Consider the following 19,160-nt stretch of genomic DNA (forward strand, 5'->3'; position numbering starts at 1 on the left):
CAGGCTCTGAAACTTAGAATCATCATCACACTGTGTAACCACCTCCATTACCAAGCTTTCTTAATTTTTCCCCATGAAATCTAATTTCATTCCTTCTGTTCAATCTAGCCAAAATCCTCATTATTTAATATCTGAAGTTATTGTTAGGATCTCCTAACTGATCTTGCTGTCTTTAGATTTGCTGAGTAAGCTCTGTAATCACATTCTCAGAGTCCTTCAAGCCTCCCGGGTCATTCTTGCCCAGACCATGTAATCTCCATGAGGTGTATCTTCTTCCTCCCCCTTGCCCCTACCCTCTCATGGGTACAGTCGACTGCCTTCTTCAGGAAACTTCTTCCCAAGCAATCTAGTCTTCCCTTGACTTTCTAAAACCCTGATTATATAGAATGTGTCTGAGACTTTTTAGTATAAAGCATTTTTTTTTTAACATCAAGAAGTTTTTGTGGATTCCCCAGTACAGACTGGCTTGGTAGTTTAGAACACCGGCTTTGATTTTGATTTCTCAATAAATAGCAAAATAGAGCATTGCTAGCCAGTCACTACTTTGTCACATTTGCACATAGTTGTGTTGTTAATTATTGTTTTTGTATTTTTTTCACTTAAAAAGAGTCAGAGCAGTGACCTGGAATCTCTTTCTTTGACACTAAATAATATTCTGTGTAGTGTTAAAACATACATTCAACACCAAGCTCACTCCTTGATTAAAAGTAAAATTTTTAGTGGAAGTTCCAACAGTAGAGTGATGAGTACTATCATTTTGGTGTGTAACCAATTCATTCTGTCTGTCGAAAGGAACACCTTCAGCTTCATTATACATTGTCCCCATGGACAGGAAGCAGTATCCATTGTAGACCATCATTTGAATGCAAAAATCAATTAGATGCTGGAAGTTAATGTGAAAGGGTTCAGAAAATTGAGGGTGTAACCCTCATTGTACTTGTTCTGTAGCATTCTCTTGGGAAGGGAAGGATAAAGGAGGTGACATTCTACCAGCATCTTCAGGAGCATTTTACCTGTTTTATTTGGAAGGATGCATTAAAGAGAAGTTTAGAATAAAAAGTCGAAACAAAAGGTTTTTGGTAATAAGTCTTTAGTTCTTTGGAAGAGTGATCTTAATTGTTTTTGCCCTTCTGTCCACTCTTCAACATAAACAGTTATTGTTGTTGTTTCTTTTTAATGAACTAAACATACTTTTAGAATAGAATGTTTTTGGAATCATCTATTTAACCAGTCCTCCCGTTGCTGAAACCACTTCTGTGATAGCACATGGCACATGTCACATGAGTTCTTCCTATCTTTCTCTCCTTTCATAGTCAGACTCTTGCTTCTTCATCGTATCAGTTATTATTCCCACCCCCCATTTTAGGGTAAAAGCTTCTTCGTTCTTCTTTTTTCATGTTTGGTGGCAGCTTTTTGGGTTTTTTTTTTTTTTTTAGCATTTTGAAAAAGCTAAGTTTTCCATTGCCAAGAGCTCATCATTCTAATGTTAAAAGTCAGAGTCCAGAAAAGCAGATCCTGTTATTCGACACCATCTGTATCACTAGCTGTTCATTTTCCACATCTTTCTTCCTTTCCAAAGTCAAAATATTCAACTAAAATAAGAAACAAAAATAATATTTATATCCCCAAAGTTCTTGAATCTTGCATAGGACTTTGCAGTGCCCAGGAGTCCAGTCTTCATTAATTTTTATCACTTTTTTTTCTTTAAGATTAATCAGTAGAAATTAGTAGGGGTCAGTGGATTTGCTATGTCTAGTGAAATTTTCCAATTACTGATGTCTCATTTGAACTTACTCATTTTAAGTTTTAAGAAGATAAATTCTGAAGACTTAGTCATCCCATATGCAATTACTCCATTTAATTCTATTTCTTCTAAAATAAATTGTAAATTACTCAAGAACATGTGGTTCAATCATTAGGTATTACTGATACCTAGGGTAGTCCTCCATAAGTAGGGAACAATAAAGGATAGTTTTCCATATGATTATTTGTTTAATCATTCTGTCATTCACTCAACAAATATTTAATGATGCTTCTTTGAGCTGTGCCCTCAGAGGAAGGGACCTGTTTACTGGTGATTAAGAAGTAATATTATCATTTTCATTTTGTGTTTCCCTGTTTATACCTATTGAACAATTCATTTAACTCTAGTAGCAAGTCTGAACAAATCATTTAATTCTGGCAAAGTTGTCACAGTTACCCAGAATTACATTAACTGCCAACTCTTACACTTGTGATAGACTGTAGATCTTCCACAGCTGCTCTAAAGTTTGATTTACACAATGTACCTGTTAGGATGCTTTCAGCTGCATTTAATAGAATATCCAACTCAAACCAGCTCTAACCATGAGGAAATGCACTGTCTTACATAGCTGAGCTCTGGAGTTGGGCAGCTTCAGGGACCATTGATTTCATATGCCAGCAGTGTTACCAAAGATCCACCATCTTCCTGTCCTTTTGGCTGCACTATCCATAATTCACCTTATCCAGAGGGTAATCACAGAGCTCTGAGCTTTTGCCTTCTTGTCCATATCCAACAGAGGGAGTGAGCTATCTCCCCAAGCATGGAGCGTGTTTATGCAGGCTGAGGGGGCCATTCTCAGACTAGTAACACTGGACTATTAAATCAAGGGGCAGGTTGATCTGCTGCTGAATTAACCTGTTGGAGCTAGATTACATTCCTGAACATGGTCAGAGTTCCATTAGGAAGAAGAAAGGGGGAAATGGATTGTGGATAAGCAACCAACAGAAATCATTAACAGTATCAACAGTAGCAATGGGGGAGAAAATACTCTCAGGACCATGTGGTTTAGAGTCAATTTTTGATCGGAAAACGTTTGTGATAACTAGATAGAAGTATTTATTTATGGCAGGAGCTGCATAACTTTGAGTTTCAACTGAAACCTAATGTCATTTCCTCCATAATCATTAACATATAAGTGCCCAACCTTTTCCGAACTTCTTGGTGACCCAGTCCTAACATGATACCTTGCAGAATTAAGTAGCTTAATTTGTAACATGGACTAGAATTTTAATTGAGCTGCATTTGCATCTGTTGAAAACATGGTAATTAGGTATGTTTTAATTGCAGAATGACGGTGCTGCATTAAAGAGAAATGAGCAGCTTCACGTTAAACCTTCTTCAGAAAGAGAAACTTAAAGTATCTGCCTTCCTAGGTAATCACGTGGGAAAGTTCAGTGCATAGAGCAAGTTAAAATAGGCAGAAGTGTTAGTCAAAAATAGAAATTTCTGTTTGGAAGGAGGTAATCATCTTTCTTTGTGTAGGTTATCTGCAGAAGGAAATCAAATAATCTGTAAAGATGAAGAAAATTAAAGAGAAAAAACATAAAACTTAGCATTTAAATAGATCATCTAAATATAAGTTTAGGATTAGTTCTTGCATTGTAATTTACGGCAGGAACACAATCGATCAAGCCATTTACTGCTAATATATTGCCAGTACTTTTCTTACTTGAAAAATTGTTTATATGAATTTTTTTGTTTTTTTAAGTTTGAGGGAATAAAAGTATTTTATGTACCTTATTATAAAGGTGGTATTAAATGTACAAAGATTGGTTGTAAAACTTTAAAAAAAATAATCTGACCAGTATTATCAGTGACTTTGAATATACATATTTAAAACAATTATACATGTGTAACCAATTTATTTAAGCTTTTGATAACCACCATAATTCTGCATGGGGACAGGGTCAAGTGAGAGATTCTTATTTTTTTCTATCAAATAATTTTAGAGTTCGAAGTATATATACTTTGATACTCTAAAAGAACATCTTATGTTTGTACATATGAAGCCACATATTGCTAAATATTTTTAATTATTTGGCATTCGGAGGGATTAGTTAAATCGGTACACCCCCAGAAGAGTTTCTGTGATAATGTAATATCTAAATTAGAATGTTCCGAATAAGCATAAAGAATTCTCAAACGTGCAAGTATCATTTTAAAACAGTCCACTTGCTTGGGGTAGGAAAGGGAGCAAGGATTTTTGATTTTATAAAATGAGGTTACAAAACCCGAAGTTAATAAATAATTTAATACTAATTTTCTCTGTTTCACCCAATTTAGAAAATAAATTGTATTACATACACCAGAAAATTATTGTGAATATGAAAAGAATTGGCAACAAATCTGACTTCAGCATATAGTCAGTTGTGAAGGCACTGCCTTTATTCTGTTACTGAGCCAGGAGCAGACATATGCCCCTTGTACTTCTGCCAAAACTATTAGGCAGAAAACTAGCAGAATGGCTACTGATACTTCCATTCATGATTTATGATAATGGCTGCTGTGGAAGACTAAGTCATTTACATTTATTGAGCTCATTTTTTTGTTTATAGTTTCAGATATTGTAGAGGGTTCTAAAATCCATTAGACAACACATATAGCACTAACAATAATCGCATAAAAAGATACCAGAAACTGAGGAGAGGGAAACCAAGTACAATGAGGCTTCCCCATGTTGTAGTTGGGGTGTGGCTAGTTTTGTCAGGCTTGATTAGAGGAAAGTAGGCATTGTTCTAAAACTCAAGGAATGGGGATACCCAGAGATTGGAGAAGAGTTTGTTTGGTTGGGATAAAGTCATGAGTCAGGTTTACCCACAGTCTTTCATCTGCTGTCTGCGTCTGCCTGGCAGTCCTCATTTTAGAAGAAGTTTAGAGAATGGGAGGCAGACATATAATCGTATCGTACGGGGAGGGCGGTTTTAATAAAAGTTACCAAGAGTTATAAAGTATAGGTAAAAGGAAGTTTGCATGTTGGGAATTTTAGAAAATCCACTAGCATCCATTTATCTACCTTGAGCATACCAATAGACCTAGGTTTTATAGTTCCCGAGAACTTACGAGAATTGCTTTATAATGGTTTGGATGATTGTCTCAAAGATGAGGCCACACCTGTTTTCCAAAGGGTTGAAGCAGCAGTTGGCGATCAGACAGAGCACAGCCATGTTTACGGGTGTCAGACAAGGTGCTTCATCCCTGCTAAGGCTATATTTATACTCTCTCAGGAGACTCATGTGTGAAAAGGTACATATAATTAGCATGTCTTTGGGCTAGTTGACCAGGATATTCTTTCACTGCTCTGTGTAGACCACAAAAAAGTATAGCCTTAACTCAGCATTTATTTGTAAGGCTAGTGATTTTCACTAGCAGTGCCCATCTGAAAGTTGTAACAGGCTTTCTCTATCAAATCTGTGTCATTCCTATTTATATATTAACTGAGAGGAAAAACAAATTTTTAAAAATCTACCACGCCCTTTGGAGTAGGAGAGTGGTTCACACGTAGATAACCCTGTGCAGAAGGAGGCAGACCTTTCTAAAGTCATTTCTGTGGTTGCTAACCAGTCCTAGAGTTTTGTGTGCATTTGATCTGGCTTCTTTAGTGATTTCATCAGTATTAACCACGAGTCACGGCATTAAATGAATACATAGGATTGACAATAGGTTTCTGAAATACAATGCTGACCGCTGGAATTATCTTCTGGGCAGATTGTGTAGTGACTGGGTGATAGATTACTTCGATGTGTGTTGTGTGAAGCATGGAATTGAGCAATCACAAACAGTCGATGAAAAGAAATGCATGAAGGTCTTGCTGAAGTGCAACTGTATGGGACATAATACTAGAAAGAGCCCTGGACTGGGAGTATGCTGGCCCTAAACCTTTATGTTTCCTCAGCAAGAAATGGAAGGTATCGGTCTAAATGACCTCTGAAGCACCTTCTGGATTTAGACATGGCGATGCTTTTATTCTTGAGCTGTACGAAGGCATGACCTGCTGGCATGAGAAATATGTTGGCTCATGTTTTCAACCAAATGTGCCAACAAAAGGAATTGGTATTATGCTAAGTAGCTGGCATTTTTTTTTTGAACTGTATTACTTTGAAGTGGTCATGCCATTACTGATAATCTTTTTCTCAGATTTGTGAGGGTTTAATAGCAGAACACTAAGATACTGAGATTGTTTTAACTGGTCTTATTATACTTTGGTACTGTGTATTACTAACTCAGGTGTCCCTTGGTGGTGGAGAGGCAAGACTGAATTTCACTTGAAGATATATTAACTTGACTTAGAGGTCAGTTCTTTGTGAAATATTGGGAAGAGGCTTAACTGTTCTATTTGGTTCTGTGTTAGGAGAAGCTCAAAAACATTGATTCATACTTTATTTGTTGATGCAGGAGAATAAAATGACCTCAGAAGTCAAAGGATAATCTGAAGCCCTGATAATTCTTACTCTGTTTGGAAGAAAATCTTAGGCAACCAATCTCAGAAAAGATTAATGAGAGTGGCTGCTAATATGTACATATATTGTTTCTCACTTAATATAGAAATTCTTAAAATTCTTTTGGTAGGTGGAAACATCATACCCTAGTTACTTGTCATTCTTTCAAATCAAAAAGTTTGGGGTATTGAAGTGCCCTTGAACCATATGCTTGCCAAGTGTTGGTTCAAAGAATAGAATATCATTATCAATAAGTAGGTCTTGTATCTGCAAACTTCAGGGGAGTGTGAGGTTATTGATTTACACATTTTCATGGTTTTATCCATTTTTGTTTCCTTGTCATTGTGTAGATGGACATGCAGAGTTATTTAGGATTAGAAGATACAGTAGCATTTGCTTATGATGTTAGCCTTATGTAATGACAGTATGAGGAAAAGTTGCAGAGACTGTAAAGATCCAGTTGTCTGTGTGCAGAAATCACAAATGGACATATTTGGGAGCCTGAAGAACGAAGTCCTTGTGCTAGTATTGGTGTGCTTACTAGTGAATGGTGTAGTCTCACAAATTAATAAGGGGCCAGAGTGGATCTACATTATCCTTACCCATGAGGAAAGAAAGCACTTGAGGAGGGGCTGCTTGTTTTCTTTGCATCTTGCAAGTACAGAACACAGGGTCTATGCTGTGTGATAAGGACCTACTAATCCCTCCAGCAGTGCATGGCTGCATCAAGGAGGATGTTAACCCTAGTGAAAGAATCAGTGTCTGGCCAGGAAGCTGCTTCTCTCTTACCATTGGCACATGATCTTCACATAGGAATACCCATGTGCTTGGTAGTCATCCACATCACATGTTCAATTCTAATTCTCCTCAAAAGTAAATAGCACAGGGGTGCCTGGCTGGCTCAGTCAGAAGAGCATGTGACTATCTCAGGGTTGTGAGTTCAAGCCCCACGTTGGGTGTGGAGATTACTTAAATAAATAAAAACTTAAAAAGTCAATAGCTTTGCAATCCACGTTGATAGCAGGGCTGAACAACGGTAGAAAATGTGGGAAAGCAAAATCTGCACATATATTTTAGCCTCCTTCACTTTGTTCTTTTGGTTCATTGTATTCCTTATCCATTTTTGTTTTTGTTTCCCTTCCAAGTGGAAGAAGACACAGAAGAAAGTTCAAGATCAGGGAGAGAGTCTGTATCCACAGCCAGTGATCAGCCTTCACATTCTTTGGAGAGACACATGAATGGAAACCAAGAGAAAGGCGATAAGATGGATAGGAGAAAGGAGAAAGCTGGCAAAGAGAAGAAGAAAGACCGAGACAAGGAGAAAGAGAAAATGAAAGCCAAGAAGGGAATGCTGAAGGGCTTGGGAGACATGTTCAGGTAAGTCTTTACCAACCCAGAGCGGATCATCCCTAGACATCCGTGAGTGTGAGCTTAATACAGAATTCTACGAGCCCAGATTTGAAAATGTTATCTTTGAGGGCAACCAAAAATGTTTTCTAATGTTCATTCTTTGCTGTTGCACTTGTAATTTCTCAAGGATTTCACTTCAGTTATTTCAGACCATGGTAGCAGCCTTAAAGATGGTATCTTGCCAGCCACGTAAATAACCATGTGAGGAAGGAAGGACCAGTCTTCATGTTAGCTATGCTTGAGAGAAAGAGCCCCATGGAGACAAAGGGCTGTTAAAGCGGTCTGTGTTCTTTTGTGTGTGTGAACAATGGTTCATTATTTAAATTTAACATAGAGCTCAAGTTAGTGGCAGCATTTAGAGGTTTATTAATAACAAGTCTAATAAAAAATGTTACAAATATAGCTTCAATTAAGCTGTGTTGATTAATTTAAGACCTATTACTTAAGTCTGTAAAGATTTCATTCAATGTAGGCTCTGGCTGTTTCCTGACACTTGTTTTTGTGTCCCTAAATTATGCTCCGGGATTACTTAGCATATCGTTTTTTACAAATCATTGCTCCACAGTAAAAGTGACAAGTTGTTCAGAAGTTGCACTGAAACTCTCCTATAAATGTTCATCTAAGATGATTTATAATATTCAGGCATTTAATGTTAAATATAAAGGTTGCTCAATTGTTCCATAAATTAAACCCCTAAACATATCAAGACGATGGTTTCAAATTAAAAACATACAGCACAGCCACTTGACTCTTCAAAAAGTAGTTGCCCTGTATTAGGAATCCCTTCCTTTTAACTTTTTTTTAATTGCAAAATGTGAACAAGAGTTTTTATTTTCTTGGAATTTCTTGATTTATGATCCTGAGGTTGACCTCAGTAACTCAGGGAGTTAAAGATATGTCAAGCCTGCAAAGTTGAGGACTAGGGGCCCAGCCTGCAGGCCACACAACACAACAGATGTGCTCTGTACATGTCTGATTAAGTTGAGTGCATGGAAGCAGTAAACTATAGACCTAGATAAAACAAAGCCTGGTCTATTGGTGGCATTAGCTTTCATTTAAATACGATGTGAGTTCCATCTCTGATGCTTCAAAGCATTGGGACTTTCATAGTTTTACATTAGAGTTTTTCTTGTTTATGTACTACTCCTGAGTGCTTTTCAGTCAGATTGTCTTTCTTCCTTATATGCTGTGTCCAAGAACACCTATGGGATGCAATTGCTCTAACGGCCACTTTATTTCAGTTTCTGTGCTAGCCAGGGGGCTTTTCTTTCTGTATATGCAGACTGACATCTCATAAGTTGGCACCTGCGTAACACACGACATAAGGCCCTTGCCCATCAATTAAAGTTTAAGAACTGTGTACTACTATCTTCTTTAAATTAGAGAATACGAGATGGGAGGGTACCTTCCCTGAGACTTACACATCCAACAAGTAGTGTGGTCTTGTTTCCAGGTGTCCTCCTGAAGTCACATTGAAAGCCAATGGCCTCTTAGTTTTCCTCCTTTGTCAGCCAACATTTATCTTGACAGATTACAGTGCTCTGTTCTTCTCATGGAATAAAAAAAATAAGCAAATTTCTGGTGTGTCTTTATAAAATATGTTATAAATTATTTTCATTATAAATTGTTTTTTTCTGTAATTTACAACTCCAGAGTAAGAGAGGGTTTATGGTAGAGTTTTTCCTTTCGGGGGCCAGAAGAGTGGACAGTGTGGGGGCCATGAGGACCTGTATGTTTCAGAGGGACCCTGAATTGTAACTCAAGAACTACCTTGTTGCTAAAAGTTCTGTAAAATACTATATGATGTTTTCTCTAGACCAAATTCTATGGGTTATACCTGCACCCTGTAGTGAAAGCCAGCCTTGTGATAATTGTAATTTCAAAGGCCTGCATATTTTCGAAAACTAACTTCTTTGTTTAGGTGCAGGAGCTAAAGGGTTTTTCCCCCCCTAAAAAATTAGCTTGTATTCTCCCAGTGTTTAAGAATAGCTATTAAAGAAAATCACTGACATTCATACTTTTTTGGGAACATAGCATCAGTGGTTTGCTAGCATCAGCCCACATTGGCTTCTGAGAGCCAGTTGCTCAATGTTTAGAAATGTTGCCAAATGGTTGTTAAACACAGCCATTATAAAAATTAAGTAAGTTTTATGAAAATCAAAAGCAGTACTCAAAATTTACCAGTTCCTAATTATTTTATCACATTTTACCACGATATCTGCGTTTGAGGTTGTTTACCCCTCTTGCATTGGCACGGTGCTAACACTTTACGCGGGGGCGCAAAAATGGCTCTCACCAGCTCTACCTTTAAGACATAATGCTGCTGGTTGAATGTGAGCCGTGTTGGGAGAACTTACACCATGGAAGTGTATGAGTTCCACAAAACAGAGCCACTTCTCCTAGGAGAACAAGATGCCACCAAGTGAAGAATGTAAATCTCTCTTAAGCAGAGTCTCAGTATCTTGTCTAGTTTCCTTGACCATGGCTGTCTTCCATCTGGGTACAAACCACTGCCTCAGTCCTTTGGGAAATGGTTGTAGCTTGCCAAACACTTCTCCTTGAAAATGATCTGAGAATAATTTATTAAACATAAAATAAGCTTTTTGTCTGATTGATTCTTGGCTCTTAATCCTTCACACCATTATATTATGTTCTTCGTATTGGAGAAGACTCTTAAAGCGTTGTTTAGATTTTTCAAAACATTTTGTAACTACCTCTCATACTTACTGGATCTCACTGTTCGAGACTAATACACTCTCAGATTGGTTCTTTTATGTTTTTTTTTTTTTAATAACGGGAATGTAGTCCGATTTTAAAATTAGTTTTTCCTTTCTTTTTGTTCTCTTATGGAGAATAGCATGTGATTTCCTTAGCAGTGTTGCTTTTAAATAGCTTAATCAAAATGTGTACGCGCATATACATTTCTTAGGACCGTTTGTAAGGAGGTTCGAGTGCGGCTGCCCGACATAGGCCTGAAGTACAAAGCAGGGACGTGCGTGTGTCTGTGTGAGAGCATGTGCGTTTGTGCATGTGTTGTTATGATTTTGTTTCTGTGTTTTGGTTCAGATAACAGAAAGAAAAAGCTAAGGGTCAGGGACATTAGATATTGGGAGTCTAACTTTCTGAGCATATGAGCTTTCTCTCTTTAGTTGCTCGAGGAGGTAATAATATGTTTTCCTTTAAAAACAGGCTCACCGGCTCTCCTCACCATCTCCCTCCACAGCCCCCCCGCAAACACACACACACTCTCTTCCTCCCCCTATAGATTGTCTGTGATTTTGGGTTCAATTTGAAGAGGGCCAAATATACGGACCCTGTTTTTAAAAGGGCACCAGAGGAAACCATGGCACCTTGTGTAGGTATTTTTATTTATTGGTATATACAGATGACATAGTTTTCTATTTCACACATTGAATGGTAGTCACAAAGATGACTTAATTATTGATAAATAGCTCTAGGATAGAATGTTTTGAGTCATATGAATCACTCTTCTGTTTATAAATTATGGAGTATATGAAGTGCAAAAGCTGGTCTTAATGCACATTTTAAATCACAAATTTAAAGCTATAAGAAATCAAATAAATGTAAAGTGTTTTACGTTTGTATGAGTTTCTCATTGTATATACTACATCTTCTTTTGCACATAAGGAACTCCTATTGCCTTAATTAAAATGGCTTTGTAGCTAAGAAACCAGAGTGTGCTTACTAAATAGGTAAACATGACTTGTAAATGTAATCATTCTTTGTGCAAAGTGCAGAACAGAGGGAGGGTCTGGAATTTTGAGTCTTTGTTTATGTTTGATTCTCAGATGCTTGGCTATTCAAATTTAATACTATAAAATATTTTTGAGAATTCTGCAGTTGTATGAAATTGTCCTTAAAGAGGGAAGAAACTAAATCTGTCCTTTAGAAGGAGAGAGATCTATTATTTAATGTTTTAAAGTGTGTTCCTGTTTGAAGGAAAGCAACAGCATTATTCAGCAACATGCTTTGCCTGGTTTCCATCTTCAAATTGAAATAATCCACACAGTAATAAAACCCTGTATTAGGACAATATTCTCAGATAGTAAGTGTTAAAAATTATGTGTTGCCCTTTTTTTCAGCTCTGGAGTAAGTACAATTTGATATTGCTTTGCCTAAAAGATTAGAATACTTTTATTTTGAATGTAGAATTGTATCCATCTCAAACTGAAAGTTTCTTAGAAGTGACCTCACTGTGCACATCTCAGGTTCATTTTATGCTTTTGTCCATATGTGACCGCTGAGAACCTATCGCTATGGAAAGCTAAAGCAAAAGTAATGTTGCAATATTACCATTAAAACTGAATCCTCCAATTACACTTAAAATGATTACCTGGGTCCCTGCAGCCTTGTTTTATTTAGTTCTGTAAGAGGAAATAGGTAATTTAGTTTGAAACCTTGTTTGGTTGAAATCAGATACACTGCTATCTTTTCCCTTTTAGAATATGATAGTTTTCAGAACACAATGAACAAGATCAGATTTGAAGACTTAATGTTATAGCTTGGATTACACTCTTTAGGCTTTGAGAGAATAACAACAGGAATGATTTTTGCTTCCCTTACGTGTACTTACTAACTGTGTGTCTGTACCGTGTTTCTCATTTAGCCTTGCCAAACTGAAGCCTGAGAAGAGATGAACAACAAACCAGATTCAAAAAGGTCTCGAGAAGCACATATTGCACAGTTGATTTTTAAACAAACAATAAATTTACTTTTAATGAATTCTTAGTGGCTGTTGACGAATTTTGTTTACGACATCAGCAGTTTCGATGGTTTGGTAATTTCCATATTAATCAATTTGGAACTTTTTCATCTTGATTTCGAGCTTGGGGGTTTAAATTACTGCTTGAAAAGGCAGAGAAGTGTTTTTTCCTCTCATTTTTATTAGCCCCTTTTCATAGTGAAAACCATAGTCTAGCTGCTGGCGTATTCAGAAATCATCAGCACACACCCGTCCAATGTTAGAATCTGCTTTCGAGACAATGTAACGTACCAGTTTGGTTTGTGTGACATGGTGGCCGAGGACACAAGCAGCTGGTAGATGAGCAGTCCCAGGGCAGGGAGGCCTGTGGGTTGGGACTGTCACCCACCAGTTGATAACCAAATTGGCCAGTTTGCAAGGTACTTTTGAGCAAATTTTAGTCCCTTCATAGTTTACAGGGTTTAGACAAAAGATGGAGGGTTAGGAAAAGAGATAATTGTGCTTGGGGGTGGCTGACCCAGGTTTAGACAAAAGATGGAGGGTTAGGAAAAGAGATAATTGTGCTTGGGGGTGGCTGACCCAGCAAGTCCTTCCTGGGAAAAAGTAGAGATACTCGGGCAAATAGTAATTCTGAGCTTTGCTGAGGCCACAGGCAGTTAAGAGCACACACCCTTTTATAACAGTGTTTCTGGAAAGAGTCAGCCTGACCAAGTGATGTAATCACAGCTCTCTGAACGTGCGGGTGGGTCTCAGCCTGTCCTTCCTTTAGGAGGAAGCCTTCTGCATATAAAAAGTCTTAAGTCACCACCTCTCCATTCTTCATGTCTTCAGAATTGCAGGCAGGACCCTATCTAGTTAGCTTTATTCCCTGAGGATGTTGGAATCCTATCGTACTTGAAAATAAACGTGATGATGAAACAGAGAACCATTTCATAAAGGGTGTTGTGGAGCTGGGTTGTGTGCCTGTGAGGACGGAACTGCAACAGCCCCCACCTGAATCGCAGGAAGGAGGCTCCCATAACCCTGCTTATTTGTTGATGTCGGAAATAGCGGGGCTTGTGGATTTTTATGGCTCAGGCCTAATTGCCCTGTGGACGAACGTGACCAGTTGCACATTGGTAACGTTAAATGGCACTCAGTCTAAACTGCTGCTGATTTAGGGAATGCAGTTAAAATACATCTGTGGAAAAGTCTGCCCATCTATATGAAAGGCACAATACTTTGTAATAGAAAAGAAAGAACTTGAAAGGAGAGATTTTGCGTAATTTTACTTGGTTTCTCATTTGTGAGCTGGACAGAGACCAGCCTTGTTGTGTGAGTACACATACGAGCAGGATCCCTCGGAATAAGTTTCAAATCTGTAAATCCTGAGGACTTAATGTACGCTTCTACTAATTCGAATGGAAACAGAGTTTCCCGTTTTTAACACAGGAAAATAAGTGTCAGGCTGACCTGTTAGCAAAGGCAAGTTCTAGGGTAGCTGATATCATATTCTTCTCGAATTCTTCTTTTTCTTGTTAGCAGTTTTAAATAGAGAGCCCCTGACACCTACAGCACGGAAGCGGACTGCAAGGAAGCCAGCGGAGGCACAAAGCGTGACGGCGAGGCCTTTCTAAGACCTTTCCTGATGCTCCTTAGCGCTGCTTTTCCACAGACCTGCGGCATGAATATAGAATGCCAGTGTCAAGGATGACACCTACTTTATAGTCTCTGTAAAGCAAACCTTTTCGTAAAAGAAATTTTTGACAGTTCTGAGATGCTAAGTCAATTTCAATTCCAGACGGTGTAGAAAATGGAATCTTTTTTTCTGCAATTGATGTGAAAATTGAAGGCTAGTGACTATTCACTCTCTAATAACACAGGGTAAATAAATATGATCACACCATTGAAAAATGTACTGGAAGACAGGCCAGGCTAATGACATTTACCACAACATATATTGGGAATATTCTTTCTGAATGTTTTTATTTTGTTACCATTAGAGGTTCTGTATCTTTCACATTAAATATAATGGATCCAAGTACCTGGTATTCCTAAATATATTTTTACCAAACCACAAATTATTACATAAGGGTAATTGTTTGATTATTTCAAATAGTCTTTTAAAGAATTCCCTGGCAAAGTGACCTCTTACATAATTGAATGTTGGATGGTTTTCTTCTGACCTGTTTAATAATAGCCAATTTAGAAACAAAAGACTAAAATTGGATTAAATTTCATATCCTAGTGAAATGACCACGTCTCCCATTAACCTTTCTACTTATCTGTTTTTAGGATGGATGAGCTTTAAGGTAAGGCCAGGACCCCTAGATCCGTTCTGATCCTCTCTTGCCCATTCTGCCACATGGCTCCAGCCCTTCCCCCCCTCACCCCCTGGCATCAGGAAGGATTGCCCTTCTCCACTGGATCATTCACTTTGTCCTACACTGTGCTGTTACTTCCTCCAGCTTAGAGGAAAGTCTGTCTTAACCTCCCTACCCTTTCAACTGCTACCTCACTTTCTCTCCTGCACATCCACACAGACCCTTTGGTAAATTTGTATTTGTCCTCTCCATCTTCCTCTTCCCTCTGAAACTCCCTTCGGTGAGGCCTCATCTGCCTGGGCTCCACAGCCTGTTCCCCGGGGGGTCACCAGGGACCTCTTCATGGGGGAGTCTTCCCTGTGCACCCTCACATCACCTGGGTCTGCCTGGAGCACTTGGCACGTTGACAGTTGCTCTTCTTGGAGATCACCCTCGCCGGGGTTTCTGCCTTCCTTTGTGGTCACTCCAGTTCCATCTCCTTTGCCAATTCTGTGTCATGCTCTGTCCTTCAGATATTGGCGAGCCGCCCCCCTCCCCCCCCAAACTCAGTCCTTAGTGTTCTTCTCTTTTCCTCTTTTCAGTAACACAGAGTTTTTATATTCTTAGGAAATAGCCTCTGGACTCTAAATATAGTCCATGGGCAGATGACTCCCAAATTTACATCTGGGCATCTTCTTTGAACTCTAGATTTGTAGGCCCTACATCATCTCTGCATGCTCACTTGAATATTGACACTTGGCGTGCTTCCAACTCAGTTTCTGGATACTGCTTCCCTTTTTTTTTTTTTTTTTTAAAGATTTTATTTATTTATTTGAGAGAGAGAGAGAATACGTGCATGAGGAAGGGGAGAGGCAGAGGGAGAGGGAGAAGCAGACTCCTCACTGAGCAGGGAGCCGGATGCAGGGCTTGATCCCAGGACCCTGAGATCATGACCTGAGCCACTCAGGCACCCCTGTTTCTTCCCTTCTTGGATAATAGCAGCTCTGTTTTTGTTTTTTTTTTTTTCAGTTGGTTAGGTCCAAAACCTTCAAGTAATCCTCGACTCTTACGTTTTCTTTACATTCCACATCCAATTTATTGAGGTACAAAAGCAAAGGCCCACTTGGTTTATAATTTCTATAAAGCCCTGGTACTTTTCCGTACTCCCATCCTCTGTCTCCCGGACTTCGGCAATAATCCTCCAGCCGCTCTGCCCACTTTCCCCTTCCATGCAGTACATTCTCCACAGTGCAGCTGGAAGTCACGTCATTTCCCTCCTCTGCTCAACCCCCAGCAGCCTTCCAAGTCATTCAGAGGAAAGGTCGAAACCCTTAGGGTCACCTGTGCGACCCCCCAGGACTAGCCTCCTACTCCCAGCCCCTCCGACCTCACTCCTTCTCTTGCCTTTGCTAACTTCACTCTGGCTGCACTGGCCTCTCCTCCCTCATCTGCCAGGCCCGCTGGAGCCTTTGTCCTTGCTCATCTCTCTTCCTGGAATCACCTGTTCTCAGATACCCACAGGTTCATGCATATCAGCTTTTTGGGGTGACTTCAACCTCGCCAAACAGCACTCCCTCCCACCGTTACACCTCCTATCCCACTTTTTGGCATTACTTTTCTCCTCTGCACTTAACCACTGCCTAACATACGACTCTCACACTTGGTTTAATAATTGGTTGACAGCGGCAGGGATCGTTAACCTTGGCCCCTGCCTGGTGTGTCATCAGGGCCCAGTAAGTGTAACAGAGGTCAGGACGCCCGTATGTCTTAAGTGCATCCTCCAACTTCCAGCGGCCAGTCTCTGCCTCTGCCTGAGAAGGCTGTGGAAGAGAGCTCTACTTCTCTGTGTGGGATTGCCAGAAGTGCCTTGGGATAACACCCCCTCAGAGCAGTCGGCAACCAAGGACTCAAGGCAGCCACTGTGAAAGTCTTCCCGTCCCTGCGGCCCAGAGGGTTCTAATGCTCAGGCATAAGTCTGCTCCCTTCGTCCTGAAAGTGCGGTCCTCAGACCTGGAGCACAGCCAGACCTGGGAGCCTGTCAGACATTCAGATTTCTAGGCCCCACCCCAGACCGACTGACATCAGAACCTGCAGCTTAACAGCCCTAGAGATTCCTGGTCACACCCCAGGGGGAGAGGCTCTGTGGCCCTAGTTGGCCTGCAGGATTGAGCTCCCCTTGGCCACAGTGGCAGCAGTCTTGAGAACACTCCTTTTGGGCTGCCTTTCCTCCCCAGCCACCACCCCCACGAAGTCTGCACTCCCGACCCTTCCGTTAAACCACTACCCTGAATCCTTGTCTCGGGATCTGCTGCTGCTGAAATCCAGACTCAGGTGTGTTTGTTGAATGAATGAATAAATAAAGTGGCCAGAGTAAGTGGTGACAGTGTAGGTGAGGAACTTCTACCTGGAATAATTTTGCAATTTATGACAAGCTATCACAATGGGGCAGTGCTGGTGTTTGCTTCCATCTTTGGAAGATGATGTCACTGTCCGTGACTGATCAAGACAGTCCCCAGAGCGCAGGCCTTTTCACGCTCCACAGGTCTACATCATGTCCTTTGGTTTATTGTTCAAGTTACTGTTTTCCTTGCTCTTAGTAGCCATAAATGATTTAAGTATTCTCCATTACATCAGACTTTTAAAAAAAAGATACAATTTCCAAATTAAATCCTTCATGTCAAGCATCCCCCAACCTTCAGGCTTTGGGTTGTAGCGTTGAGGGGTCACAGATTCCAGCAAGGAGTAAACGTTGAAATTGCCCTATTAATGCCTTCCTATGCCTTAAAATATCAGGCTCAGGAGATGGTGTAAGATTCTGTCCCTAAAATAAGTCAGAGCCCTTGTTTCCCTCTTCACAAGCTTCCTGAGCAGCAGAGAATGAGCTGGTGAAATACCCCTCCCTTCTGAAGACCACACCCACGGCCTTTACAGCCTGCGTCCCCTGCAGGCTACCACCCATAGATGGCGCGCTGGAGTTTTCTCCTTTCCTACCCTGGAGGGAGGACACTTGACTGAGCACCTGGGAACCAGCCTCCCGTGGCCTGGGCTATTCCTGATTCTTCAATGAGGTGTAACTTGGGGGTGGAGACAACCGTACCTCCTTAGTTGCTCCTTCAACACCATATTTAATATTTATATATTATATATTATAATTTACATCTCTTATGTGTTAAAAAGACTATCTCTAGTTTATGTAACAATTTCAGTCCTTAAAAAAAAAAAAGAATAAAAGAACAAGTTTACGTACTCTGTCCAAACAAAGGAACAGAGACTTTGAAATGAACTGAACTGACACAAACTAACTGCATAACATCCCTACTCTCTGTATTAAGGTTTCTCTGTTTCTACTCTTCGGTAATTTAGCGTGTTATCCGTTATCACTTCTGGGTGCCCGTTTCTGATTCTGTTGGGTTACATGCTGGTCGTGAGGACTTCCCGAAAGAGAGAAAGCATCCCTCATGGATTATACTTCTACCGGTACTATGGCAAGCAGTTAGCATTCATTGAGTGTTGATATTGGTGGGTGTCCGCTAAGAAAATTATTTCAATGACCCATTTAATCCTTATAATAACCCTATAGGGTAGGTGCTCCTTTTAATCACCTGTTATAGATAAAGTGAACACAGAGGTTCAGGGGGGTACTGATGACCGAGGTCACACGGGGGTCCAGTGGTAGAGCCACAACGAATTTGAACACCAGTCTACCCCTAAGGCCATATTCCTACTCACTTTGCTGGACCAACTGAACCTTCTTAGCCTCTTCCAATGTGTTGTGCTGCCCTGACACGTGTATGAGAGCCAAGATCAGTTAATCATGTGAAGTGGCATTGCTAATCTGTGCTGTGAAAAATTAGAGATCCCTGTTGCTAGCTGGGAATTGTGCAAGTTAGTATCTTTTGAACCAGACTTTTAATTTTTGTTCCTATTGGATTTCTTAGCATCCTCTGTCTGTGCTCCTTTCTCTCCCAAAATAATTCTTTAAGGACGTCAGGAATTTCATTGTTCATTTAAAAATTACTAATTGCCATATCCTTCCCCCACACCTGACCTTCCAACCTATCTGTACTGTACCCTGAATGCTAGTGATGATGAAAGAAAAGGTTAGCTCTGTGCCTGCTCTCTTCTTTCAAGATGGCCATATAGTCCTATAAATGCTTTAAGTCCTTTCCTGTTTTTATACCTCCTTTCCCCTTACTGTGTACCTTCTTGTACCTCAGACCTTGCTCAACTGCTGCTATTTCTTTCATTTTCCACTGTTAAAACAATCGTGAGGCCATGTGTGTTTGCAGTCTTTATTTCCTCTGTGAATCTTCTGATGTTTCCTATCATCCTGTCATTTTCACCCATGCCCTGTCGGTGCCACATGCATCAGCAATCCTGCCAATTCCTGGACATGCCACAGAGACCACGGCACAGCCTTTAGGGCTCTGCCCCTTGGAAGACTAGTGGACTAGTGGGGATCGGGGCTGCCTGCCTCTCTGGCACCTCTGCTCATCCTGTCTGTC

General features: G+C 40.0%; 1 protein-coding gene across 11 annotated transcripts in view; it reads left to right on the top strand.

The window, feature by feature from the left end:
* The window catches only part of PARD3 (par-3 family cell polarity regulator), a 644,160-nt gene that overhangs the window by 442,580 nt on the left and 182,420 nt on the right, over positions 1 to 19,160 (top strand). For 8 of the 11 annotated variants that reach the window (XM_028120914.2, XM_028120917.2, XM_028120915.2 and 5 more), the window contains one exon: positions 7,386 to 7,617. In XM_028120914.2, the coding sequence (XP_027976715.1) occupies positions 7,386 to 7,617 (232 nt within the window). Of the gene's footprint in view, positions 1 to 7,385; positions 7,618 to 12,277; positions 12,309 to 19,160 lie in introns of those variants that run through there. The other 3 variants (XM_028120922.2, XM_028120923.1, XM_028120924.2) reach the window with 1 other exon arrangement.

Source organism: Eumetopias jubatus, unplaced genomic scaffold, assembly GCF_037043125.1.
Source record: "Eumetopias jubatus isolate StellerSeaLion01/CBP00866 unplaced genomic scaffold, mEumJub1_p1.0 scaffold_8, whole genome shotgun sequence".
In the NCBI taxonomy this organism is placed as follows: Eukaryota; Metazoa; Chordata; class Mammalia; order Carnivora; family Otariidae; genus Eumetopias; species Eumetopias jubatus.